The 27,400-nt window shown below is 41.1% G+C and overlaps 1 protein-coding gene across 1 annotated transcript in view; it reads right to left on the bottom strand.

The window, feature by feature from the left end:
* Window positions 1-2,307: 2,307 nt before the first annotated feature.
* LOC115139969 (transmembrane protein 132D-like) overlaps window positions 2,308-27,400 on the bottom strand; it is a 65,869-nt gene continuing 40,776 nt past the window's right edge. The window contains exons 4-9 of the mRNA XM_029677902.2: window positions 14,304-14,493; window positions 11,013-11,156; window positions 6,761-6,966; window positions 6,173-6,440; window positions 5,841-6,032; window positions 2,308-5,738 (exon numbers count right to left, since the gene is read on the bottom strand). Of these exons, the coding sequence (XP_029533762.1) occupies window positions 4,359-5,738; window positions 5,841-6,032; window positions 6,173-6,440; window positions 6,761-6,966; window positions 11,013-11,156; window positions 14,304-14,493 (2,380 nt within the window). The 3' untranslated portion in view covers window positions 2,308-4,358. The remainder of the gene's footprint in view (window positions 5,739-5,840; window positions 6,033-6,172; window positions 6,441-6,760; window positions 6,967-11,012; window positions 11,157-14,303; window positions 14,494-27,400) is intronic.

Here is a 27,400-nt window from a genome sequence, read left to right as displayed (position 1 = left end):
CCTCATATCTGAGGCTATATAAACAGCGTTATGGTAATGTGGCCATATTGTCTCCCATGAGTTTCACAAAATTTTACCAAACGGACCAGTTCGTAGCTGGATTCTTCACCGATCTTTTAATACCTTCTCCAGAACATAAATGTTGTTAGGACCTCAAGTTCTGTGAGGTGGAAGAAATTCCTTTGTTCTCTTCTATGACAACTTTACTCTATCTCCTCATGGCCACAGTATAGAGAGAATCTCCTCCAGGAATTTATGACCTCTCTCTGACCACAGCAGCCTGGGTGTAGGAGACAGGGAGAGGGGGGTGGGGCTTGCTGTACCCAAAGAGGGCAACATCATGACACACCCTTTCCCTTGATGACAGCTTTGCACACTCTTGGCATTCTCTCAACCAGCTTCATGAGGTAGCCACCTGGGATGCATTTAAATTATTTTGTGGAATTTCTTTCCTTCTTAATTCATTTGAGCCAGTCAGTTGTATTGTGACAAGATAGGGGTGGTAAACAGAAGATATCCTTATTTTGGTAAAATACCAAGTCTATATTATTGCAAGAACAGCTCAAATAAGCAAACGGACACGAGAGTCCTTCATTACTTTAAGACATGAAGGTCAGTCACTACAAAACATTTCAAGAACTTTGAAAGTTTCTTCAAATGCAGTTGCAAAAACCATCAAGCGCTATGATGAAACTGGATCTCAAGAGGACCGCCACAGGAAAGGAAGACCCAGAGTTCCCTCTGCTGCAGAAGGTAAGTTCATTAGAGTTAACTGCACCTCCGATTGCAGCCCAAATAAATGCTCCGCAGAGTTCAAGTAACAGACACATCTCAACATCAACTGAAGGCAGGCCTTCATGGTCGAATTTATGCAAAGAAGCCACTACTAAAGGACACCAATAAGAAGAAGATACTTGCTTGGGCCAAGGAACACGAGCAATGGACATTAGACCGATGGAAATCTGTCCATTTTAGATTCTTGGTTCCAACCGCTGTGTCTTTGTGAGACGCAGAGTAGGTGAACAGATGATCTCTGAATGTATGGTTCCCAACTTGAAGCATGGAGGAGGAGGTGTGGTTGATGCTTATTTATAAAACCCCTCTTAGGCCTCACTCCCCCCTATCTGATATATCTACTGCAGCCCTCATCCTCCATATACAACACCGTTCTGCCAGTCACATTCTGTTTAAGGTCCCCAAAGCACACACATCCCTGGGTCGCTCGTCTTTTCAGTTCAATTGCAGCTAGCGACTGGAACTAGCAGCAAAAAACACTGAAACTGGACAGTTTTATCTCAATCTCTTCATTCAAAGACTCAACCGTGGACACTCTTACTGACAGTTGTGGCTGCTTTGCGTGATGTATTGTTGTCTCTACGTTCTTGCCCTTTGTGCTGTTGTCTGTGCCCAAAAATGTTTGTACCCTGTTTTGTGCTGCTACCATGTTGTGCTACTGCCATGTTATGTTTGCTACCATGTTGTTGTCATGTTGTGTTGCTACCATGCTGTGTTGTCATGTGTTGCTTCCATGCTATGTTGTTGTCTTAGGTCTCGCTTCATGTCGTGTTGTGTTCTCTCTTGTCGTGATGTGTGTTTTGTCCTATATTTGATTTATTTTTAATCCCCCATCCCTGCAGGAGGCCTTTTGCCTTTTGGTAGGCAGTTAAGAATTTGTTCTTAAGTCACTTGCCTTGTTAAATAAAAAAAATGGTGTGGTGGTGCTTTGCTTGTGACACTGTCAGTAATTTATTTAGAATTCAAGGCACACTTAACCAGCATGGCTACCACAGCATTCTGCAGAAATACGACATCCCATCTGGTTTTCGCTTAGTGGGATTATCATTTGTTTTTCAACAGTACAATGACCCAACACACCTCCAGGCTGTGTAAGTGCTATTTTACCAAGAAGGAGAGTGGAGTGCTGCATCAGATGACCTGGCCTCCACAATCACCCGACCTCAACCCAATTGAGATGGTTTGGGATGAGTTGGACTGATGGGTAAAGGGAAAGTAGCCAACAAGTTCTCAGCATATGTGGAGACTCCTTCAACTGTTGGAAAAGCATTCCTTATGAAGCTGGTTGAGAGAATGCAGAGTGTGCAAAGCTGTCATCAAGGCGAAGTGTGGCTTCTTTGAAGAATCTCAAATATAATTATTATTATATAATAATAATTATTATAATTATTTATTTGTTTAACCCTTTTCGGTTACTGCATGACTCCATGTGTTATTTCATAGTTTTGATGTCTTCACTATTATTCTACAATGTAGAAAATAGTAAATAAATAAATAAGAAAAACCCTTGAATGAGTCTTGGTACTGTATGTTTAATGAAAAATCATATCCGACATTATCAAAAATCAAATCAAACAAATGTACACAATATAAAGACAAACAGTGCATATACAAAAATTCCTTGTTGGGTTGCTTCGCTGTCGGATGAATCTCTCTCATATCCAACAGAAATGTTTCAGGAAATTGAAAAAAGTAATATTGTCCCATTAACAAACATACAGTTATGAAATGATAGAGGCTGTTTTGAATACATTTTATTGTTCCTAGAGTATTTTCAGAATACATTGAAGGGAGTACTGCTTTCAATACATGTCAAATTGAGTTATGAGGTTTTCATCAGACAGCGCTGTTATGTTTGTTTACTGGCGGCCCGCAGGTGATTTTTATTTCCAAAGTACTCCCACGCATTATAGATTGACACTATATATATACACAAAGGTATGTGGACACCCCTTAAAATGAGTGGATTTGGCTATTTCAGCCACACCCATTGCTGACAAGTGCATAAAATCGAGCACACAGCCATGCAATCTCCATAGCTTAACATTGGCAGTAGAATGGCCTTACTGAAGAGCTCAGTGAATTTCAAAGTGGCACCGTCGTAGGATGCCACCTTTCCAACAAGTCAGTTCGTCTTTTTTCTGCCCTGCTAGAGCTGCCGCGGTCAACGGTAAGTGCAGTTATTGTGAAGTGGAAACGTCTAGGAGCAGGAATGACTCAGCTGCGAAGTGGTAGGCCACACAATCTAACAGAATGGGCCCGCCCGATTGCTGAAGCGAATAAAAATGGTCTGTCCTCAGTTGAAACACTCACTACCAAGTTCCAAACTGCCTCCGGAAGCAACGTCAGCACACAAACTGTTTGTTGGGATCTTCATGAAATGGGTTTCCATGACCGAGCAGCTGCACACAAGCCTAAGATCACCATGTACAATGCCAAGCTGGAGTGGTGTAAAGCTCGCCGCCATTGGACTCTGGAGCAGTGAAAACACGTTCTCTGGAGTGATGAATCACGCTTCACCATCTGGCAGTCTGATGGACGAATCTGGGTTTGGCGGATGCCAGGAGAACGCTACCGGCCCCAATGCATAGTGCCAACTATAAAGTTTGATAGAGGTGGTCTGGGGCTGTTTTTCATGATTCGGGCTAGGCCCCTTATTTCCAATTAAGGTAAATCTTAACACTACAGCATACAATGACATTATAGACAATTCTGTGCTTCTTCCAACTTTGTGGCAACAGTTTGGGGAAGGCCCTTTCCTGTTTCAGCATGATAATGAATTGGAACGCCGACTGCGAGCCATGCATAATTGCCCAACATCAGTGCCTGACCCCAACCTAATGTTGTTATGGCTAAATGGAAGCAAGACCCCAGAGCAATGTTCCACCATCAAGTGGAAAGCCTTCCCAGAAGAGTGGAGGTTGTTATAGCAGCAAAAGGGGACCAACTCCATATTAATTCCCATGATTTTAGAATGAGATGTTCGACGAGTGATCATGTAGTTTATGTGATTGTGTACAAATGTAAGCAAGGTTTGAAATGATTATTCTATAGTCAAATATTATATCCGTTTCGGCTTCTTGAAGTCAATTTGCATTCTACAAAGAAAAGAATTGGCCGGTGGCTGAATCTAGTTGAAGATCCCTGCTTTAGGGGGTACCACCATGTGGGTGTAAAAGGTAAGATAATTACATTTTTCACATGCAACAAGACCCTCTGTTTTTTTGTTTAAAAAAAATGATATTTCAACTGGCCTGAGTCAAACGTTTTATCCTGTCCACTACACAAAGTGCCATTAGTCGGTTGATGAGAAGCATCCTCACACGTATTCACAGTGTTTTCTCTAATATCTAATACAAAAAATGTATCTCACAAAGCATTTAAGATATTTACATGTAAGACGCCTTGACAGATATTTAAAACTAACCACAAATAATGAATAAGTATAACCACTTGCGGTGATGCTCCTTATGTTGTGTCTGCTTTTATCCATAAATAAAGGCATTGAGGCAATCAAAGCCACATACACACCCACAGTTGGGGTGAAACAGTCCCTTTATGTATTATAAATGGTCCACAGGTTCTGTGATGGGCACTTGGGGTTCAACATAGTTCTCCTCCTTCCCCACCCAGTGGATGCCATGGCCGTTCTCTCTGGGGAGGTGTGGGGAGTGCTCACGGTCCAGAGAGGCAAAGGTGGTGAACTGGACCCTCTTCCTCTTGCTTGTGGGGGAGTGGAGGGACTCAGTGCGGTTCATGGGCTTGGCCCCGAGGGAGCCCCCACAGACCAAAGGAGAGGAGGGTCTAGAGGCTAGGCAGCTGGGCTGCCTGGGCAGAGAGGCAGTCTTATCAGGCCCAATGTCTATGACTGTTGTGGTGCTGTGGTCGTCTTGCTGGAGGGGAGTGCCAGGCACATTCATCACCAGCTCTGCATCAGTGCCCAGCCACACCCAGTCGTGCCTGTGCCCTGTGGGCTCCTGGCCATGAGAGGAGGGATGTTTGTGCCTGAACTTTACTACGTAAGAGATGCAGTTCACCAAGAAGACCAGGATGGCCAGGCAGAAGACCCCCAGCAGAGCGTACATGCCGATCTCCAAGTCTGAGAGAGGCCGGTTAGACAACATGTCCTCATTGCCCATGTCCACCTCGACTCGCTCCTGGTCAGGCACCTCCACCTGAGAGGGGAAGTTATTGTAGTTGATCAGGTTACCAAGTGTCTTCACAGTGCTACTGACTGCAACACTACCTATACCTCCAATTAGCCCATTGTCTGTCCCCTCAGCTGTGCCATAGTCACTAGGGCTGCTAACATCACTGTCATTGATGGGGCTGGCAGGACTGTTGATGGTTGCAGCATTTAAGAAACTTCCTGATTCACTCGCCCTCCCCATTCCGCCGTGGCTGCTGCCACCGCTGGACATGCTCCCCGGAGCGGCGTCTGGCTCACTGGATTTGGCTGTTGTGGTGACCTTGCGCATGGCGCTTTCCCCCCGCTCTGAGGCTGAGCTGCTGGGCAGGGGCTGCTGTGGCTGCTGTTGCTTCCTATCACTGTCCACCTCCTCCCCATCATTCCCATAGTCACTGCTGCTGTCCTTACTACTGCCACTGCCAACCCCACCTCCACTACTGCTGCTACTGTTGCTGCTACTATTACTGGAAAAGCGCCGGCTGTTGACCTGGAACTTGACCTTGAGGCTGCCGCTGCCCACGGCCAGCGAGCTCTTCCGTTTGGACTTCTGGCAAGCCTCACAGATGGCCATCTCCACCCTGACCAACACACCCTGTCCCTCGCCCTCTGCCACCACTGCAGGCGGGGAGCCCTGCACCGACACCACGCCCTGGTCCAGAGAGGTCAGTGTCACGCGGTAGTAGGCCGGGTCATAAATGTCCAGAGGGGTCAGGGAGCCATCGCTGAACTGGACCCAGGAACTAACCACAGCCTTCTGAGGAGACAAAATAACAAACAATATTTAATATCATTAAACTCAATCTAAAGTATACCTGTGTCTGATCTGATTGTCATTCAAGAAGATCATAAACAGCACCTGTTTGGGGCTCTGCAGCACTTCCTGTATGGTTGCCGTGGCGAGGATGGCCCTGTTGCTTCCTGGGCTGAGCTGCAGGGACAGAGCCAGGCCGGTGACCAGTTGCACCCCCAGCTCTGTGATGGTCACTTTGTCATTCACTACCGTCACGGTCTTCTCTGCCAAGATGGAGTCTGAGAGGGGGGAGAAAACCTTCGCGGGCACAAAAAACAGAGTGAATTAAATATCACAATGTAAATATCACGTCATGATAATATCCAATGTCGCCTCTATAGTTAAAGGCCCATTTAAACATGCAGTCAGTCAGGCTTCCCACCAGGCCTGATGGTTACCTGGATGGAGGTGGTCCCCATGTCTTGTCCTGACAGCACCCTGCCTGCCTGCAGTCTGGCGATGCGAGGGTCCTCCACCTTGAGGAAATGGCGCACAAGCCTGGTGACGTCCACCTGCCAGTCTGAGCCCAGAAAGTAGACCTGGGGCTCCCGGGGGTCCGACTGCTCGGCTATGAAGTGTGTGATCACACGCACAAGGGCATGCTGGAACTGCAACATGCAGCCTTTACCCTTCTTATCCTCCTCCTCATCACTGTTCCAGCTGAGCCTAGGGAATTAATAGAAACACTCTGAATTAGGCTACAGCACACGTCACACCTGTCACAAAACACACACGCAAGCATGCACACACACATATCCTGTGCCCTGTCCCTAATCACTGTTTCCCATTTTAATTCTCTCACTCTGTAGATTGGATCACATTGAGTTATTTTAATACATTATGTAAATGGTATTAAAACACAAGCCTGATCTCGTTGAGAAATATTATTTATGATAAAAACATACACTAATTTTAGAGTTAGGGCTTCCTTTTAACTTCACTGTGTGCCAGGAATGGGGGTGGCTGGTGGGTGGGCTCTACTGTACCTCTTGCTGGTCATGATGGGCACCCTCCATCCCTTGATTTGGCTGAGCTCTGTGTCAGACACCTCGATCTGGAGGGGCAGCCGTGGGATCCACACATTCATCTCCAGCTGGGCACTCAGGTAGCTGTAGGTGAAGTTCACCATCATCCTCACCTTGCCCTTCATCTCCTTCCCATTCACAAACACGTAGTCACACCTGTCTGACACCTGGACAGGGGACGAGCACAAATAACAGCAATAGTTAAACATCAGAACAAGCCTTACCAAAACATACATTCCCTGTAATTTATGCTATTTATGGGTGAATATGTTATACAATATATTCAGATTAAGCATGTGACCAGCTTCTAAATTAAACTACTGTATGTACAGATTTGTTCTATTAAACATTAAATATAGCATTTATTTGTAAATCAGTGGTGTGAAAGTGGGACTCTCTTGGTCTTTAAATGATAGAGAGATCTTATATGATGCTAAGTTACACCAATGAAAAGGAGAGATAATGAAACCAGACATTAAGTTATCCTTAACCGAGGACAAATAGTTCCCAGAGCTTTAATGAACTCAACAAATGGTTCTGCCGTATCTTAGCAGTGCATGCCCCACTATGGTAATATAGTCTAACAGCTGTAAGAAACTGCTACACTGAACACAAGGCGAAGGCCATAATAAGATATAACATTGAAATGTATGTTAATCCAATAACACACTGTGCTATATTGGACAGAAATCCTTCACAACCTTATCCAAGAACACAATCATTTCATTTTAATTTCTTATGTATACCTTGGTTAGCAGTTTCTGTCAGCCCATTGAGAAATTTCATGCATTTTTTGAAACCATGGAAAACATACTGCAGGTTCAGCCCGGTTCTATCAAAGTTCCTTGCTTGAATGAATTTGATCATTTATGGAGCATTGAAATTCCGTTATCATTGGCTCCCTCCCGTAAGTGCTCAGGGGGGTAAAGAAAAATGGCCTTGACTTTGACAGACTCAAGGGAGGAATGCAAATAGAAGAGCTTCCTACTCTACCTCCATGCACTCAGCAGTTAGAAGATGCATCGTCAGAGTAATGTCCTGTTTGTTGTGGGGGATCCTGTGATATCATAGTCAGCAAGTAGCTGACAACAATTACTTTGCACACTAACTAAAACTCTGTTTTTGTTAAAAGACTATCGAATGTTCCACATGGCAAATTGAGTTGGAAGGGGAGTAAAAGTGTGTTGCTGCAGTTTCTCATCCAAGCAAATGTATGAACAATTGTACAACAGGTGGTTCTAATCCTGAATGCTGATTGGTTAAAACCATAATCCAGCAGGTGTCTATTACACAAGTTAACACCGGCTAAATCTATGATGTTAAAATGTCTATGTACTCTGTTCCATCTGACTGCGCAATCCACTGTCTCATCAGCCCAGCCAAGCAATTTATCAACTTGATCTCCACTATAAAAAGCATCTAGAAATAATCTCACATTTCTTTAAGACTAGCATTTAGTTTTCAACAGTGGAGATTTGCATAAACTTTGCTGTTTGTCTCTCTGACATTAGCAACATTGTTTCAATATTCAAATTCGATATCCAGCTGTCCCATAGTAATGAACGCGTCGGGACGAGACAGACAGCGTTTCTCGGCCAGTCGAAATCATGAATCAATTGCCATAATTTTTAAGGATATATACAAAGAAATGTCAATTGAAAAAGGGTCAAACGAAACAAAGTGCAGCTAGTTTGCAGTCTTTCCATCTTCAATTTGAAGTGATTATGTGTTGTTGGCTAGCTCTTCAGAACAACAGTGTCCTGAATGGTGAGCACATTTTCTATGCCAGGTGAAATCACACCTCATTAGCTCATTGTTATGGATGTATCCAAATAAATGTCACTAGAAAACAGCTTAAACAAATGCAAAGGCAGCTACTGTTGTTATTCTGGCTGCACTGTTTGACTTGACTTGACCATTGTTGGCTAGCTAGCAAGCAAGGGATAGGAACGTTGCCAGCCAGTATGGCAATCGAACATTTAGAACGAATGACTGGGTCACGTCCATAGATACAGAACAAAAAGACTGAATGACTGGTCGCGTTTCTGGCAACCGAACCGATAGAACGAACGACCAGCCAGCTTGGGTAGCATTCTTAGATTTGTGTCGGGACTATATCTTGTGAAAGGATGAAATAAATTCAGCAAAATAACATTTTGTATGAAAATGTCAATCATTATTTGAATATGTTGGTAACTTCGTTTTGGGCCTAACAACACCCGTGCTGATATATCCTCCAGACACTGTCTTTCCAGGCATTATCACTTAATTGCCCGTGCCAGTATGCACTGATCTTTTCCCAATGAGGTCATGAAGAGTTTTCATGAAGAGTTTTCATCCAGAGACAGTAGACAAGGTCAGACAATCATCCCTAATCTAAGAGCCCAGTTACTTTCTTAGGTAAGAGCTCTCTTCCTCCCATCTCCAAGCTACTCCATATTAGTTCAATTTCACTGACAGCCTCAAGCTCTTCCATGTTTACATGGCAACATAACCAAATCATTTTCCAAAGATATTGACTTCAAAAGGTGTTTTGAAGTGCTGATCCAAGTCTCTTGCAAGTCTCCAAAGACATAATCTCAGCATGGAGCACATAATATCACTCAGTGTTCTACCATGAAACCATGTCTGAAATGTGCGTTTCATTTGATCTATGCCATTTGTCTTTCATCACTTCATGCAGTATCAAGGCAGAGTGAGAAAATCTCTCTTTCAGGTCAACAAGATTCATTTAATTTGCATCTTTCTCTTGACTCACAAACATTTATCAGTAACTGTGCTGACAGAGTGAATACCAACTGCATGGATAAGTGATCTCCACCCCCAAAAATCTAAGGTTGCAGTGAGTATACTGTATTCATTACACAAGAAGCCACAAATTGACAGAGAATATACTTTTTTTAATAGCCATTTTAAAGATAACTGTTTTTTAATATTTGACGTGCCAGATTCATCTTAATCTCAAGGCATTTCACACAAGTACCCAAGTGTCCATTACTCACAACTGACAAAGCAAATGTTTCTATACCTCTGAAAAGCCTTTTCATCATGGCAGATTTGACTTTGTTTTAGCATTTCAGACCAGAGAAAATAAAATGGAATAAAGCCTTGCCATTTATCATCGGCAGATTTCATACTCTTTTCACATGCGTCATAAGAGCAAAGATATCTGAGTGGAGCTGCTAAACTAAGAAGCTTAGGGAGAATTTTTGCTACTAAAGCTTACTTATACATCTGATCAGCAAACAAACACTATAAGCTTTAAGTCTAAGCTTGGGCCAACTATAAAGGGTCATTCATCTTTTAAATGCATGAATAGTGATTTACATTTTGTTGTCACTATCATAATCCCAATGATCTCATATCTATTCCATTACTTTACAAAACAGACATCACTTATTTCCTGTGGTCATGTACTAATGGATTTCTTCAAATACAAAACAACAGACAAATGGGTGGATAAGCCGTTGTTTATGTTAAACTTATGTTAGTACACAGAGCAAGGTGCATAATTACACTTACATTGACCGAATGTAGATTAATGGCTGTAATAAAGGGATATTGTGCAACAACAACAACACGCACTGTGAAGTGTTTGTTCTTCCTTTGTTTCTCTGTCATGTCCTGTTGTGTTCAGTTCAGTTCAGCAGCTGATGGGCATGATGGAGGACGTCACTGGAGCGTCACTCACTGTTTGTTTCGTGATGTGGAAGAGAGCATGTGCAGAGGTGACTTTGGTACAACTTCTTTGCCTTTAGCAGTCACTCCCCCCCTCTTACACCCACACTAAATGGCCCTCCTCCTGTCTCATAGTCTTGGGGCAGCTAGACAGGACACACACTCTACTGGCACTCTAACCACAGTCAAAACAGGCTGGTAACCACATGACTAGAAATCTTCTCCTTGGTTGTTGGACATGTTTATTCACACCACAGATCTGCAAAGTATCCTGGCAGTGACACCTGTGTAAAGTAAGGAAGCTTTCAGTAAAAGAAGTGAAGGTGAATGTTAGAGTAGCCCCATAATCTCGGTGTTGCTCTGTGTTTAGCAACCGAGTCAGACAGCTTCATACCAACACCTTAGAGAAACACACTCACCTTATTTCTGTGTTAAAGTTCTAAGTACGTCCATCCCTAAGCCATGGTTTTAGCACACATACACCCTTTACCCAAGGATCAATACCAGGGGACAATGTGGCATCAACCGGCAGTACCTTCAGGATGTCCTCATCAGTGGAGCTGCAGTTGGTGAAGTCTGAGACGTCAGTGACTGACCCGTCCTCCTCCACAGCCACAGTCCTGACAGGCAACACCACCTTCTTCCCAGTTAGCACCGCCGTGTTCAGGATCTCTGTGTCCTAAAGGGAAGACATCATCAGTCTGGAAATAGGTTTAATAAGATATCAACCTAATGTAACCACTCATGGTTAAGATATAAACTTGTTGTAGGCAGGGGGAGTAGGGGAGAAATTGTGAGTGGAAACAACATGACCTGAAGTTCTCAATTCCCATCGCTAGTACAAATACATATTTGATTAATTAAACGGTCAAATTAAATGCTATTAGTCACATGCTTCGTAAACAACAGGTGTGGATTAACAGTGAAATGCATTTCCCAACAATGCGGAGAGAAAGAAAATAGAGAAATAATAGAAGCAATAATCAATACACAGTGAGTAATGATATCTTGGCTATATACATGAGGTACAAGTACCGGGTTGATGTGCAGGGGTACGAGGTCATTTGGGTAGATATGTACAGTACCAGTCAAACGTTTGGACACACCTACTCATTCAAGGGTTTTTCTTTATTATTACTATTTTCTACATTGTAGAATAATAGCGAGACATCAAAGCTATGACATAACACAGGTGACTACCTCATGATGCTGGTTGAGAGAATGCCAAGAGTGTGCAAAGCTGTCATCAAGGCAAAGAGTTGCTACTTTTAAGAATCTCAAATATAAAATATATTTTGATTTGTTTAACACGTTTTTGGTTACTACATGATTCCATATGTATTATTTCATAGTTGTGATGTCTTCACTATTATTCTACAATGTAGAAAATAGTACAAATATAAGAAAACCCCTTGAATGAGTAGGTGTGTCCAAACCTTTGACTGGTACTGTAAATATATATAATTATTCTTTTATTGGCAATATAATTGTAGCTCCAACCAATATTTAACCATTTTCAGCAGCTCATAGTGCTGAGTGCTAGATCAGTACAGACCTAATGGCCCTCTTGCCAAACATCTATTATCCTCATGTTTGGCTCTCAGCCTGAGGTCACCATCTAATCCGTGATTGAGATGAAGGAAGTCAAAGTCCTGAAAAAAAATCACAGTACCAGTGCCTTCATATTTCAGCGCCTTTTATCTGTATTATATTTTCAGATACTGTTTATTGTATGATACGACAAGATTTATTGAAAGACAATCAAGGTTTTTCCTGTTCACAAACATTAATTTGCATGAAGCCATTCAATACATTTATGAACAAAATGGCCAAAAGATTTATCACAAAATAAGATTTTTTTGTTGTTGGAAGATATGGTTTTGAAAAAAGTATTACTACACAGAAATGCTAAATCTCCCATGACAACAAACAATAGTGGTTTAAGAGGTCAGCAGGGCCTCTTGATTGCAGTAGCACAAAGGGCTAAGAGCAGATAGAGTATTGTAATGACAACTGCTCATAACATTTCTTATTTAGTTACGGTATAGAGATTATATGATGTATTAATTGCAGAGATCCTATATTAAGAGAAAGAAAACACACACAAAAAACAACAATAGTGAAGCATCGGTCAGAGACTGGCAACCTCCTTGTACATCATTATGACACAGAGGCATCAATGTCATGAGTGCACAGTGAATTAGGTCCCGTTACCAACAATAGATCTCAAAGATACAATTGTTGTTGGAGGCCTCGTTCAAGGCAAACATAATTTACAATAGTACATTTCACAGGTGAAAATAATACATGCATATTCAAATCAGGTATAAAATCATTGGCACGCTTGATAAAGATGAGAAGAAAAAAAACAGTATAAAATTATACAAATACTGAGCTTTATTGTACGCTAAGGCTTCGAGTTCCTCCTTGACCTTATTTAATGGTGAGAAAGTGGAAAATATCTGTACCATTTTTATGAAACACCATTTTCTACCACCATGCTAGAGTGGCTAAACGCTAAATACATCAAGGATTAGCATTTAGCCACTCTAGCATTTAGCCACTCTAGCATTTAGCCACTCTAGCATTTAGCCACTCTAGCATGGTGGTGGAAAATGATGCTTCATAAAAAAGGTATGCATATTTTCTATCTTCTCGCCTTGTCTTGTCTTCTTTTCAGTCTTCTGTCTTCTCGCTGCAGCTGTACATAGTCCATCGGTATATAGCCCACCCAATTTACCTACCTCATCCCCATACTGTTTTTATTTTATTTACTTTTCTGCTCTTTTGCACACCAGTATCTCTACCTGTACATGTTCATCTGATCATTTATCACTCCAGTGATAAATTGTAATTATTCACTCCTATGGCCTATTTATTGCCTACCTCCTCATGCCTTTTGCACACAATGTATATAGATTCTTTTTTTTCTACTATGTTATTGACTTGTTTATTGTTTACTCCATGTGTAACTCTGTGTTGTTGTCTGTTCACACTGCTATGCATTATCTTGGCCAGGTCGCAGTTGCAAATGAGAACTTCTTCTCAACTAGCCTACCTGGTTAAATAAAGGTGAAATTAAAATTTAAAAAAATTAAATTAAATAAAGTTAAGGAGGATATCAAAGCCTTTGCAGCCTGAATGGAGATTATTTTAAGTACGAACTGGTCGCCGGGGCTAACAAGTGTATTATTGGCTGGCCACATCAAGCCCAGACGATAGTTGAGATCCATGAAGCCCACTCGAGTCTGCCCAGGCTAATTGGGAGGGATCTTAGACCATTCCTTCATACAGAATCATACATATATTTCGTCTGCACTTACGGACTACCCTCTTCAAATGAAACCACAGGTTTTCAATGGGGTTTAAGTCCAGAGACTGAGATGGTCAAAGCAAAATGTTTTGCAATGTCCTTTTCAGTCTCCGGACTTTGAAAACCTTGGAAAGGGCAGTCCATAATCACAGATGAAGGATATCAAGGATCTGGGAAGATGTATGAAGGAATGGTTTAATATCCCTCCCAACGTGTTCTCCAATCTCATAAAACCTTTTAGAAAAAAGTCTCAATAGCGTATTGAGAACAGGGGTGCCAATAATTCGGAACCCTATCTTTTTTAGATGTGTTACTTGTTAAACAAAATATATTTCTCTGAGCAATTGTATTAGTATTAAATAATATAATTTCTTCAATTGTTTTGCACACATTATACCTTACTATTTGAATAATTTATTTTATACAGTCTTTTTTGCAAATCTTTATCAATGGTGCCAATCATTTTTGGGCCTGACTGTAGATGCTAGAGATGAGTTGTCAGTCAGTGCTCACCATGACGAGTGTGGCCAGGCCCACAAAGTCTCTCTGGGTGGTGTAGATCTCCATGGAACCCTCCTTCCCCCCATCCCTGGTGTCTGCGGGAAACTCCAGGCGCCATGTGATGACCTGGCTGTCTGATTGGCTGCTCTGCTCCTCCACCTGAAAGTCCATCTGTAGGACCTCCAGTAGACTGCTGTCCAGCCTGAGAGAAGATAGAAGAAACAGGATCAGACTGGGACTGTCACTGCCAGAGGAACTCATTCAGCGCGTCTTAACTCAAGCTATTATATGTGGTTGTTTCGGTAAGCGGAGATAAACATTATTCATGGCCGGGAAGTAAACATTTTTAAAAGAAAGGAGAAGAATGGTGCTACCATAAACAGTCAAGGTAGGACAGCAAAGCCTAAAGTAATCAAGATGACACAGCAGTGATCCTGACACAGCAGCCACAGTATAAACAGAGACAAGAAAAGCAATAAAGAATAGAGGGTGGGAGGATCTGGGTTCCTCAATCAAATATGCCCTGGGACACTAGGAGGCTGTTATCATTAGTGTATGGATAGCATTGTTTACACTCAAGAGAAATAAGGAAATACTCATTTGATTAATGTCTGTTTCATCCTGCAATAATAATGATTTAATTCCTTGGTATTTTGCCCTTCATCAAAATAACAACAAAAACGTATCTTCCTTCCAAAGTCGTCAGAAGCATAAAACAAGATTATCCACACAAGGGGGTCATTTAATGTTCTTTCCCACATTCATTTCCTGTAGGGCATGACCAGCGGAGCATGACAAATGAGCATCAGGGATTTGATTGTGTGTGAGACACCAGATTAATGAGATGAACAATCCTCCTCCCCTGAAACCTATTACCTCTAAAAAGACACATGTGCCACTGCAGGCGCCAGGCAGAGGGAGGATGGACACATGAGCTAAATAGGATAGATACTCAGCTCATACCTGTAAAGTTCTCTGATAGCCTGTTGCTCGCAATGTACACTAGAATGCCTTGAATAGGACTAGGATAGGATCCCCTCTAATCTGATGAATCTGTCCAAAGTCTCTAAAGTGAAACATCTGTAAAGCATTACAGAGAGAGTGTTAGGCCTGTTTTAACTGAAAGTATGTTAGATCATCATCATTAACATGGGGATTGACAGTAATGGGTGAGTGCAGTGAATGGGTTTAGATAGCTTTTAACTATGGACTTTGAACACAGAGTCAAGTGAGGTGTCATGAACTCATGAGATCTCACTTGACTCATAATATTGCGCAGCTGGAACTTTGACAATACAAAGTATACATTCTATTCCTTTGCAACACCCTATTAAACACACTACTGAATAGAACCTGCTCCACTCACTCTCAAGGCAGTCCTGTATCCAGCACACCCCCTTCTTCCCCAACTCAAGCCCTTACATTTGCACACAACCAACTGTCAAATATTTTCAAATGTACCGTGCGTGTTGCCTTCAAAGTCGAATGCAAGCACAAAGCACCTAATGAGTTCTCTAAGAGCTTTTAAAAAATTCTACACACCATATGTAAAGACATAAAAAATAGATTTACTGTAATTAAATAATCTTAGCAAATTAAACAAAAATAGAGACACAAACTACAACAGTATTTTAATGTGAATACTTTATGTAAATGAGATATTTCTTTATTTCATTTTCAATACATTTGCTACAATTCCTAAAAACATATTTTCACTCTGTCACCATGGGGGATTGTGTTTAATCAATTTTGAATTAGGGCTGTAACACAAAATGTGTAATAAGTCAATAGGTATGAATACTTTCTGAAAGCACTTTACACACCCCCCCCCAAAAAAAAATATTATTATGACTTGATTTAAGATGTGCAGCTATAGGGGAAATCAGCGTATGTGCCTAGGTGTTCAATGTACATGTCCCCAGGGAAACAGCAACCTTACATTGGTCCAGGGCCAGCCCTGTCTCTGTTGATCTCTTGGTCGGTCAGTCCAAGCGGATTATTATTTGTTCAGCTGGTGACAAAACATAAATACTGTATATACAAAAATGAAAAATATCAAAAGGCATGCACAAACTAAAAAACAAACAAACTAGCAGCCTGAGGCTGTGGGATGCGATGGATCCCAAATGAATACAACCACTAACATCAAAAAATCTTTTTTACGCAATGTGGCTGAGGCAACAGATCAGAACGTTTAGCTTAAAATTTTGATAAACTATTCAGTTATTTCTTCACATTATAAGGGCAGCAATGCACACATAGTAAGTAGTAGGCTATAAGCGTGATTGTTTCATTAGCAGAAAACACCATTATCAAAAGTGAAAGCAAATGCAATTATGCATGTAATGCTTCCAATATAAAGGTGCATTTTTACGGTGAAAAGGATCTTCCTAAACTTGAACCTCACGCGCTGCTTATGTATGCTAGTTGGGCTCAACACCCCTTCTAAAGCCAATTAATGTGCTTATTTTTAAGAAGTTATTTGGCCACTTTTAGTTGTGATACAAACCTTATTAAAACATATAGGCCTATGGGCTAGGCTACATGAGGTGTGCGACTATGATTCATGAGGTGTGTGACTATGATTCGAAAAATTTGCACAAAAAAAGGCATTGTTTCTTATGACGGGCATCATTCACAAGTGATAATATATAATTCACAAGTGATAGGCTAATATTTTCACCCATCAGACTACTCTTGATTTAATCTTGTCTTTACATATACTAAATAATATATGTTTCAAATTTGTTTTGATTTAGAATGGACCATTAACATGCACCTGTATCGAAACATGCGTGTCATTTCTGCACTTAAATAGTGAATGGAGTACGCTTTTCCCGTGGTTTATTTTCCTGCCAGCCAGGTAGGCTATACTCCTGTTGTAAAGACAAGCAATGTGATTAATATTAGGAAATTTGAGAAATAAATATAGTAGGCCTAGTCTATAGAAAGCTGATCCTTCTCTTTTTAGTAGAGGCCATCACTGTTTTCTCCTGCAATAGCATAGCCTATAGAAATGTAGCACAACATGAGCTCATGGGTTCTCATGAAGTGTTTGATTAGATTTTCAAATACATTTTCATTAATGTCATAGTGATAAGAGGGACAATAGAGTGCTGAGTACCAGGCAGTTATCAAGTTTGGTAGGCTACTAATGACCATCAGCAGCATCAAAGCTTGGAGATGCCTAATTACAGTGACTAAACGGTCACATGGAATTTGAGTGCCTTCATGACTCATGACCACCATTGTGGTGGTAATACCGTCACCGCAACAGCCCTAGCAGGCTCATGGCTTGTAAACTGGGACACTGCCTGACGATCACCTATTTGGCAGCACCTGATGTGCTTATCAACCAGGCTCACCACCTGGACAAGGTTGGAGCTGCCCCCTGGGGGAATGAAGTGTGGAAGTGGTTGTGAGCTGTAGTGTGCTGTCTAAACTACATATTCCTTAACAATATGGATAATAAAAAAACACTCATTTAATTGTTGTCTCGTTCGTCATGCAATAATAATAATGACTTAATTCCTTGGTCTTTTGTCCTTCATCCAAATAACAACAAAAAATGGGATTTTCCTTCCAAAGCCATCGGTAGCATGAAACAAGATTATCCACACCGAGGGTGTCAATTAATGCTCTAACATAAATGTCCTGCTACTCTAAAGTAATCACTTTGTTTGTGCACATGTAAGGTATGACCAGTCGAGCATGGCAATTGAGCATCGGGGATTTGATTGTGTGAGACAACAGATTAATGAGATGAGCAATCTCCCTCCACTGAAACCTATTAACTCTAAACAGACACACGTGCCACTGCAGGCGCAAGGCTAAAGGTGGATGTACGCATGGGCTAAATAGGATAGATACTCCGCTCATAGCAGTACATTTTTCTGATAGCCTGATCCTCTCAATGTACAATAGAATGCCTTGAATAGGACTAGGATAGGATCCCCTCTAATCTGATGAATCTGTCCAAAGTCTCTAAAGTGAAACATCTGTAAAGCGTTACAGAGAGTGTTAGGCCTGTTTTAACTGAAAGTATGTTAGATTATTATCATTAACAGGGATTGACAAGAATGGGTAAGTGCAGTGATGGTGTTAAGATAGGTTTTAACTATGGACTTTGAACTCAAGAGTCAAGCGAGCTGTCATGAACTCATGAGATCTCCCTAAACTCATAATATTGCCCAGCTGGAATATTGTGCTGCTGGAACTTCAACAATACAAAGTCTCAATTTTATTCTTTGTCATCGCAACTCCCTGTGAAACACACTACTGAATAGGAACAGGCCCACTTACTTTCAAGTAAGGCAGTCCAGTAGAGATGTTGGATCTTAACTTGATCACTCTTGTCACAGAGAATTTTCCTGTTGTATCATAAAATTCAAATGAGTCTCACGAATGAGCAGTTCTCTTTCTCTCAATGCGGGGGCAGTCAAGACATTGGGATCAGGCCTGATATCAAAATAATGTTCTCTCTCGCTCTCTCAAACGCTAGGCCTAGATTTACATTTAAGAATGTGAAATGTCAGAATAATAGTAGAGATAATTATTTATTTCAGCTTTTATTTCTTTCATCACATTCCCAGTGGATCAGAAGTTTACATACTCTATTATTATTTGGTAGCATTGCCTTTAAATTGTTGCACTTGGGTCAAACGTTTCGGGTAGCCTTCCACAAGCTCCCCACAATAAGTTGGGTGAATTTTGGCCCATTCCTCCTGACAGAGCTGGTGTAACGGAGTCAGATTTGTAGGCCTCCTTGCTCGCACATGCTTTTTCAGTTCTGCCCACAAATGTTCTATGGGATTGAGGTCAGGGCTTTGTGATGGCCACTCCAATAGCTTGACTTTGTTGTCTTTAAGCCATTTTGCCACAACTTTGGAAGTATGCTTGGGGTCATTGTCCATTTGAAAGACCCATTTGCGACCAAGCTTTAACTTCCTGACTGATGTCTTGAGATGTTGCTTCAATATATCCACATAATTTTCCTGCCTCATGATGCCATCTATTTTGTGAAGTGCATCAGTCCCTCCTGCAGCAAAGCACCCCCACAGCATGATACTGCCACCCCCGTGTTTCACGGTTGGGATGGTGTTCTTCGGCTTGCAAGCCTCCCCCTTTTTCCTCCAAACATAACGGTCATTATGGCCAAACAGTTCTATTTTTGTTTCATCAGAGAAGAGGACATTTTTCCAAAAGTACGATCTTTGTCCCCATGTGCAGTTGCAAACTATAGTCTGGCTTTTTTAATGGTGGTTTTGGAGCAGTGGCTTCTTCCTTGCTGAGCGGCCTTTCAGGTTATATCGATATAGGACTCGTTTTACTGTGGATATAGATACTTTTGTACCCGTTTCCTGTTGTTCTAGGATTGATTTGCACTTTTCGCACCAAAGTACGTTAATCTCTGAGCGGTATGACGGCTGCGTGGTCCCATGGTGTTTATACTTGCATACTATTGTTTGTACAGATGAACGTGGTACCTTCAGGCATTTCAAAATTGCTCCCAAGGATGAACCAGACTTGTGGAGGTCTACAATTTTTTTCTGAGGTCTTGGCTGATTTCTTTTGATTTTCCTATGATGTCAAGCAAAGAGGCACTGAGTTTGAAGGTAGGCCTTGAATTACATCCACAGGTACACCTCCAATTGACTCAAATAATGTCAATTAGCCTATCAGAAGCTTCTAAAGCCATGACATCATTTTCTGAAATGTTCCAAGCTGTTTAAAGGCACAGTCAACTTAGTGTATGTAAACTTCTGACCCACTGGAATTGTGATTCAGTGAATTATAAAAGTGAAATACTCTGTCTGTAAACAATTGTTGGAAAAATTATGTGTGTATATGTAAACTGTTTATGTAAACTTCAGACTTCAACTGTATATACTATTACAAAGGCAGACAGCCATTAAAGTGTAACTTACCTCTGATCGCATCTGACTACAAACACCCCCCAAAAAATTGTCAGGAGTGAAGACGTGCGCTTCACTTCAAGAGCGTTGGTGGAGATACAGGGTTCGAACACATTTCATTGGTCAAGGGGTCATGAAACATTTATAGAGACGTGAACCAATAATATCGATCCCCATGTTCAAAAATGAAATAATCCGACAGCGATGATATAATGATATAAATGTATGTAACTGAAGTGATTGGTAAAATGTAAGTCAGTTCCTTCAGAAATTACTTGAGTAACTTGCTGACCAAACTGCTCGTGCCATGAGCGTTGCAAAATAAACTTAAACCTACGTAATTTAATTATTGGGCCCACTCTCCTCGCGCGCGCCAATGAGTGTCTACGTTGCCAAGCACTAAAATAGAAGTCAGTTCTACTTGTGACGCTGAACGCGGTGCAAGTCCTGCCTCTCCCATCTCCTCATTGGTTCATAGAAGCAGATACCCACGTGCCATCTCCCCATTGGATATACCCACATGAGTGATTGAAAGATGAACTGAGTTCATTCAGTCGTCGTGGTAACTATGAAAGTTAGATGCCAATCGCCATATAAAGTCCAAAGAAGAAAATGCCTGGAAGGAGGAGAGATGACAAGAAACGATTCGGTTGACCGTTTTGTGTGTGGACTAATTGTCAGAGTAGAGGACCTTGTGCATTTCAGGTAAAATAACAACTCAACGTTTAAATCCCAGAACAAATTAGCTAGCAACTGCAAGCTAGCTAAATTGCCATAAATGGTTAATGCTTTTCGACCTGTCCCCAAATTAATCTAATTGGCTCAGAGTTTGTTTTGATATTTTAATCATTTGATCGCATTTGGTGTGGGGGGACAAAATTAATTTGTGCACGATGGCGCGTGACCGGTTTGACTACGGTGTCAGTATGCGTACAAGTACAGCCCACGGAGAGTAACTAAAAAAGTACTAGTTCCTCCAAAAATTAATATGTCTTTCGGGGTCAGCAGCTGTAACCACTGAACCACACAAGCACTGAGATTTAAATCGGCCTATTCCCTGACTTGAACATATAATGCAACAATATATTAAAAAAACACTGATTTTCCCTAACAAAAAATATCTAATGCATACAAATATAAGAATTCACATGAGACGTGCCATAGCTTGCATGTAGCCTCCATAGCCTATTTGAACTGACAACCAAAGGACCTGTAATTATAGCCTACAAACATCGCTTCCAGTTGCCCCCTGACAGTGATTCTAAATGTTCAATATTCTTAAAATCCTCCTGTTGTAGGATTATTTTCCTGCTGCTATGAAAGGGGTCAAATTAAGATCTGACATCATTATCTGGCACACACCCTCCCTTTCACATATCAAGCACTCACAGGACCTTCAGAAAGTATTCACACCCCTTGACTTTTTCCACATTTTGTTGTGTGACAAAGTGGGACTAAAATTAAGAGAGCTGGCCACCTGGCCAAACAGAGCAATTGGGAGAGAAGGGCCTTGATCAGGAAGGTGACCAAGAACCCAATGGTCACTCTGACAGAGCTCCAGTTCCTCTGTGGAGATGGGAGAACCTTCCAGAAGGACAACCATCTCTGCAGCACTCCACCAATCAGGCCTTTATGGTAGAGTGACCAGACGGAAGCCACTCCTGGTGGTAGCATCATGCTGTGAGGATATTTTTAAGTGGCAGGGGCTGGGAGACTAGTCAGGATTGAGGGAAAGATGAACTGAGCAAAGTACAGAGAGATCCTACAAACCAGTTATTGCTTTGTCATTATGGGGTACTGTGTGAAGATTGATGAGGAAAAAGTCATATTTAATCAAGTTTAGAATAAGGCTATAACATAACAAAATGTGGAAAAAGTAAAGGGGTCTGAATACTTTCCAAATGCAGTGAATCATGATTAGATACTGTAAGTATATAACCCCCTCTGTCAATACATGTTAGAATCATCTTTGGCTGCAATTACAGCTGTGAGTCATTCTGGGTAAGTCTTTAAGATCTTTGCACACCTGGATTGTACAATATTTGCATTATTATTATTTTAATTCTTCAAGCTCTGTCAAGTTGTTTATAATTACTAGACAGCCATTTTCAAGTATTGCCAAATTAAGTAAAAACTGTAACTAGGCCACTCAGGAACATTCGATGTCATCTTGGTAAGCAAATGAGTGTACCGCACATTAGGGTACATCAATAAGGGATCATAGCTTTCACCTGGATTAATCTGGTCATTCTACGTCATGGAAAGAGCAAGTGTTCCTAATGTTATGTACACTCAGTGTATATTTGGCCTTGTGTTTTATGTTATTGTTTTTCTGAAAGGTGAATTTAAATCATAGCAATAGTATTTGATACATGCGCCAAATACAACTGGTGTAGAGTTTACCGTGAAATGCTTTCTTATGAGCCCTTCGCAACAACAGAGTTTAAAGGAGGAATAAAATAAAATGGAGGACACTAACAAACTTTTTAATGCTACAAGAGCTGTGTTTATTTTTGCTTTATTCCCGGACAATGTGGATCACCCAGACAATCAATGTTTGCTTGCAGAGGACTACAGGAGCTAAGTGACTACTCTTAGCAAACAAGTAGTGAACTTACACAAGCTACTGGGGAATCCATGCCCACCTACTTTTTCTTTCTCTTCAACCACTGTAGCCGGACATCGCTCTGGCCTGATAGAAGTGTTCAGCCATGTTGGCTCTCCACAGCCGACTGGCCGGTACTCTGCAGGGATCCCTTCCCGAAGTTGTTACCCCCTTCCCTGGAGAATGGAGTTAGTAGGATGCTCCTGGATGACTTGGTGGATGTTCTTGATCTCGACCTAACCAACCAGCCATGGAGATATGTCACTCGCCATGGAAGTCAAAAAGAGCAACCTCTGGCAACGGGGGCCTCCTTGGCGAAGGTAAGACAAGACTCAGACTAGAAACAACTTTGTCGCCCTGGATCCAGAGGTTCCGATGACTTCTTCCCTGGATGTATCTGCACCGTCGTCTTCTGTTCCGTCTCCCTCTCCGATGGTTCCTACCTTGGGTTCAGATCCTCAGAGCTCCCCCTCATTGGACCATGAGGCTATCTAAGACTCTGGCCCATTCATCATCCATGGTGGATACTACAGCTAGCTTGGATCCATTGAGCCCCACTGCCCTTTGGTCCTCGAGGGGTTTGCAGAAACATATCAAGGATGATCAGTGGAAACAGGATGCACCTGAGCTCAATTTTTAGTCTCATAGCAAAGGGTCTGAATACTTAGGTAAATGAGGTTTTCTGTTTTTGCAAAAACTTATGGGGTATTATGGGGTAGTATGTGTAGATTTTTTCAAATCCATTTTTAGAAAACTGTAACGTAACAAAATGTAGAAGAAGTCAAGCGTTCTGAATACTTTCCGAAGGCACTGTATGTGATATTAACAGAACGGTATATTTTCTGGGTGACCTTAATATTGACTGGCTTTCATCAAGCTGCCCACTCAAGAAAAATCTTGAAACTGTAACCAGTGCCTGCAACCTGGGTCAGGTAAACCTATCAGTAAACCTAGCAGGGTATTTACAAACTGCACAGGAATGAAATCATCAACATGTATTGATCACATCTTTACTAATGCTGCAGAAATATTATTTATTATTATTTTAAAAAATGTACCCCTTTTTCCTTCCCAATTTCATGATATCCAATTGGTAGTTACAGTCTTGTCCCATCGCTGCAACTCCCGTATGTACTCGGGAGACGGGAAGGTTGAGAGCCATGTGTCCTCCGAAACACGACCCTGTCAAGTAGAGGTCGACCGATTAATCGGAATGGCCGATTTCAAGTTTTCATAACAATCGGAAATTGGTATTTTTGGGCGCCGATTTTTTTTACACCTTTATTTAATCTTTATTTAACTAGGCAAGTCAGTTAAGAACACATTCTTATTTTCAATGACGGCCTAGGAACGAGGCAGAACGACAGATTTTTACCTTGTCAGCTTGGGGGATCCAATCTTGCAACCTTACAGTTAACTAGTCCAACGCTCTAACCACCTGCCCCACGAGGAGCCCGCATGTTACGCGAATGCAGTAAGCCAAGGTAAGTTGCTAGCTAGCATTAAACTTATCTTATAAAAACAATCAATCAACGACTGTCGTTGCACCAATGTGTACTTAACCATAAACATCAATGCCTTTCTTAAAATCAATACACAAGTATATATTTTTAAACCTGCATATTTAGCTAAAAGAAATCCAGGTTAGCAGGCAATATTAACCAGGTGAAATTGTGTCACTTCTCTTGAGTTCATTGCACGCAGAGTCAGGGTATATGCAACAGTTTTGACCGCCTTGCTCTTTGCGAACTAATTCTACGTAATTATCAGAATTCTACGTAATTATGACATAACATTGAAGGTTGTGCAATGTAACAGGAATATTTAGACTCATGGATGCCACCCGTTAGATAAAATACGGAACGGAATAAACGTTTTGTTTTCGAGGTGATAGTTTCCAGGTTTGACCTAAGGCTCGTATTTCTGTGTGTTTATTATAGTTAAGTCTATGATTTGATATTTGATAGAGCAGTCTGACTGAGGGGTGGTAGGCAGCAGCAGGCTCGTAGTAGTCAAAGGTATATGGTTTGGAGAGAAATAGTCGACGCGTTATAATTCCTGTAAAACTTGCGGCTGAACTTGAAAGGTGTTCCTTCGTTATTTTACCGTTCATGTCTTCCATACAGAATGTCTTGATCTACTTCAAATAAGGTCTGTGTTTCGTGCTTAAACCGCCTCGGCGTTTTGAGACCCGTGTAAATCTCACTAGGATAAGGTAACGTTTGTCAAAATATTTTCATAAATCCACTTTACAAAAAAATATTAGCCAATATTGATCAGAGTTACCTTGTCCTATGGATATCTGCACAGTTATAAAATTGGCATAAGCCTACACGAAACACAGACATTATTTTAAAATGAATCTAAAAATATCCTATTGAATAAATTAATGAAGGAACCGCTTTTCAGATTTTGCTAGAAGGTGTCATGGGAATTATGACTCGCACTTTGGTAGTCAATTCTTACCATGTCCATTATTAAAAAAGGATTTCCTGCATATAGAAATTACAGTTTTTGTTTTCAACATTCATCACAGATAACTTAAACTCAATTTTTATTCAAACAGTTGAGAGTATTTGTCTCCTAAGCAGACTCTTCAGTATTATTGTCACTTCAGAGCTATGTGTGTGTTTTTACAGATGGCAGAGAAAAGCAGAGCACCAGTGTGGGACTATTACATGGAATTGGCACCGGGGAAAGCAAGGTGTCTTATTTGTGATAAAGATGTAAGCATGGGGTCAGCAACGGCTAAATCAAAAAATACCACCAACCTGGGGAATCACCTTAACACCCATCTAAAAGCCCATATGTATTACATTACGTTAAAATAAGTGGTCATTGTTCATTCAGTATTGTTGCAATTGTCATTATTACAAAAATGTGTGTATATATATACACGTTAAAAATTGGCTGATTAATCGGTATCGGCTTTTTTGTCCTCCAATAATCGGTATCGGCGTTGAAAAATCATAAACTGGTCGACCTCTATTGTCAAGCCACATTGCTTCTTGACACACTGCTGGCTTAACCCGGAAGCCAGCCGCACCAATGTGTCGGAGAAAACAACGTATAACTGACGAAATCTTCTTTAAAGCTGTATCCAAATCCATCGAATGTAGTGATCACAATATAGTAGCCATTTACAGGATAACCAAAGTTCCAAAGGCTGGGCCTAATATAGTGTAGAAGAGGTCATACAATAGGTTTTGTAGTGATTCCTAAGTTGATGATATAAAGAAAATTTGCTAGTCGGTGGTGTGTATTGAGGAGCATTTGAAAATAAAATAAAATAAGCAGCCAGACACTGCACTTGACACATTTATGAATTAAATTAATTAAGAAAATTACTGTAAAAACTGTTAAATCCCCGAGGATTGATGAGGAAATAAACAATGGTATGGGTTAGAAGGATGAGGCAAAAAGGAAAGGCAAATAAGTCTGGCTGCATGACTGATTGGCAAACGTACTGCAAACTTGTAACGGCGTTCTTCGTTTGTTGAAGGAGAGTCGGACCGAAATGCAGCGTGTTGGTTACTTTAATGACTTTAATGAATGAAATGCGGTACATGAAATAACTCAGAAATACAAAACAACAAACAGAACGTGAAACCTAAATACAGCCTATCTGGTGAACTACACAGAGACAGGAACAAACACCCACGAAATACCAAGCGAAACTCAGGCTGCCTAAATACGGTTCCCAATCAGAGACAACGAAAGCACCCGACTCTAATTGAGAATCGCCTCAGGCAGCCAAGCCTATACCACACCCCTAATCAGCCGCAATCCCAAATAATACAAACCCCAATACGAAACATAACATATAAACCCATGTCACACCCTGGCCTACCCAAACATATGACAAAAACACAAAATACAATGACCAAGGCGTGACAAAACTGAGAAAACATGTGACTAAACTGAATAAAAATAAGAAACTATACTATGAAACAAAGATAAATGATATAAAGAATGATAGTAAAAAGCTTTGGAGCACCTTAATTGAAATTTTTGGTGAAAAAGACAAACTCAGCTCCATCATTCCTTGAATCATATGGCTCATTCATTCCAAATCCCACTGATATTGGCAACTAATTTAATGATTTTTTCATGGGCAAGACTAGCAAACTTAGGCATGATATGCCAGCAACAAATGCCGACACTACACATCCAAGTATAACTGACCAAATTCTGAAAGACAAGCATTGTAATTTTGATTTCCGAAATGTGAGTGTGGAAGAGGTGAAAACATTATTGTTGTCTATCAACAATGACAAGCCACCTGGGTCTGACAACTTGGATAGAAAACTACTGAGGATAATAGCAGACGTTATTGCCACTCTTATTTGCCATATCTTCAATCTAAGCCTACAAGAAAGTTTGTGCTCTCAGACCTGGAGGGAAGAAAAGTAATTCCACTAACCAAGAATAGTAAACCCCCCTTTACTGACTCAAATAGCCGACCAACCAGCTTATTAACCCTTAATAAGTCAGATATCAATTTGTTTACCGTAAAATTGAATTGTAACAGACTTTCAGCACACTTATAGGGACGGACATTTAACATACCCACGGCACTTACACAAATG

This window comes from Oncorhynchus nerka, linkage group LG13 (genome assembly GCF_034236695.1).
Source record: "Oncorhynchus nerka isolate Pitt River linkage group LG13, Oner_Uvic_2.0, whole genome shotgun sequence".
Classification (NCBI taxonomy): Eukaryota; Metazoa; Chordata; class Actinopteri; order Salmoniformes; family Salmonidae; genus Oncorhynchus; species Oncorhynchus nerka.
Note: the sequence above shows the minus strand (reverse complement) of the source record. Positions and strands in the feature narration are given on the sequence as shown.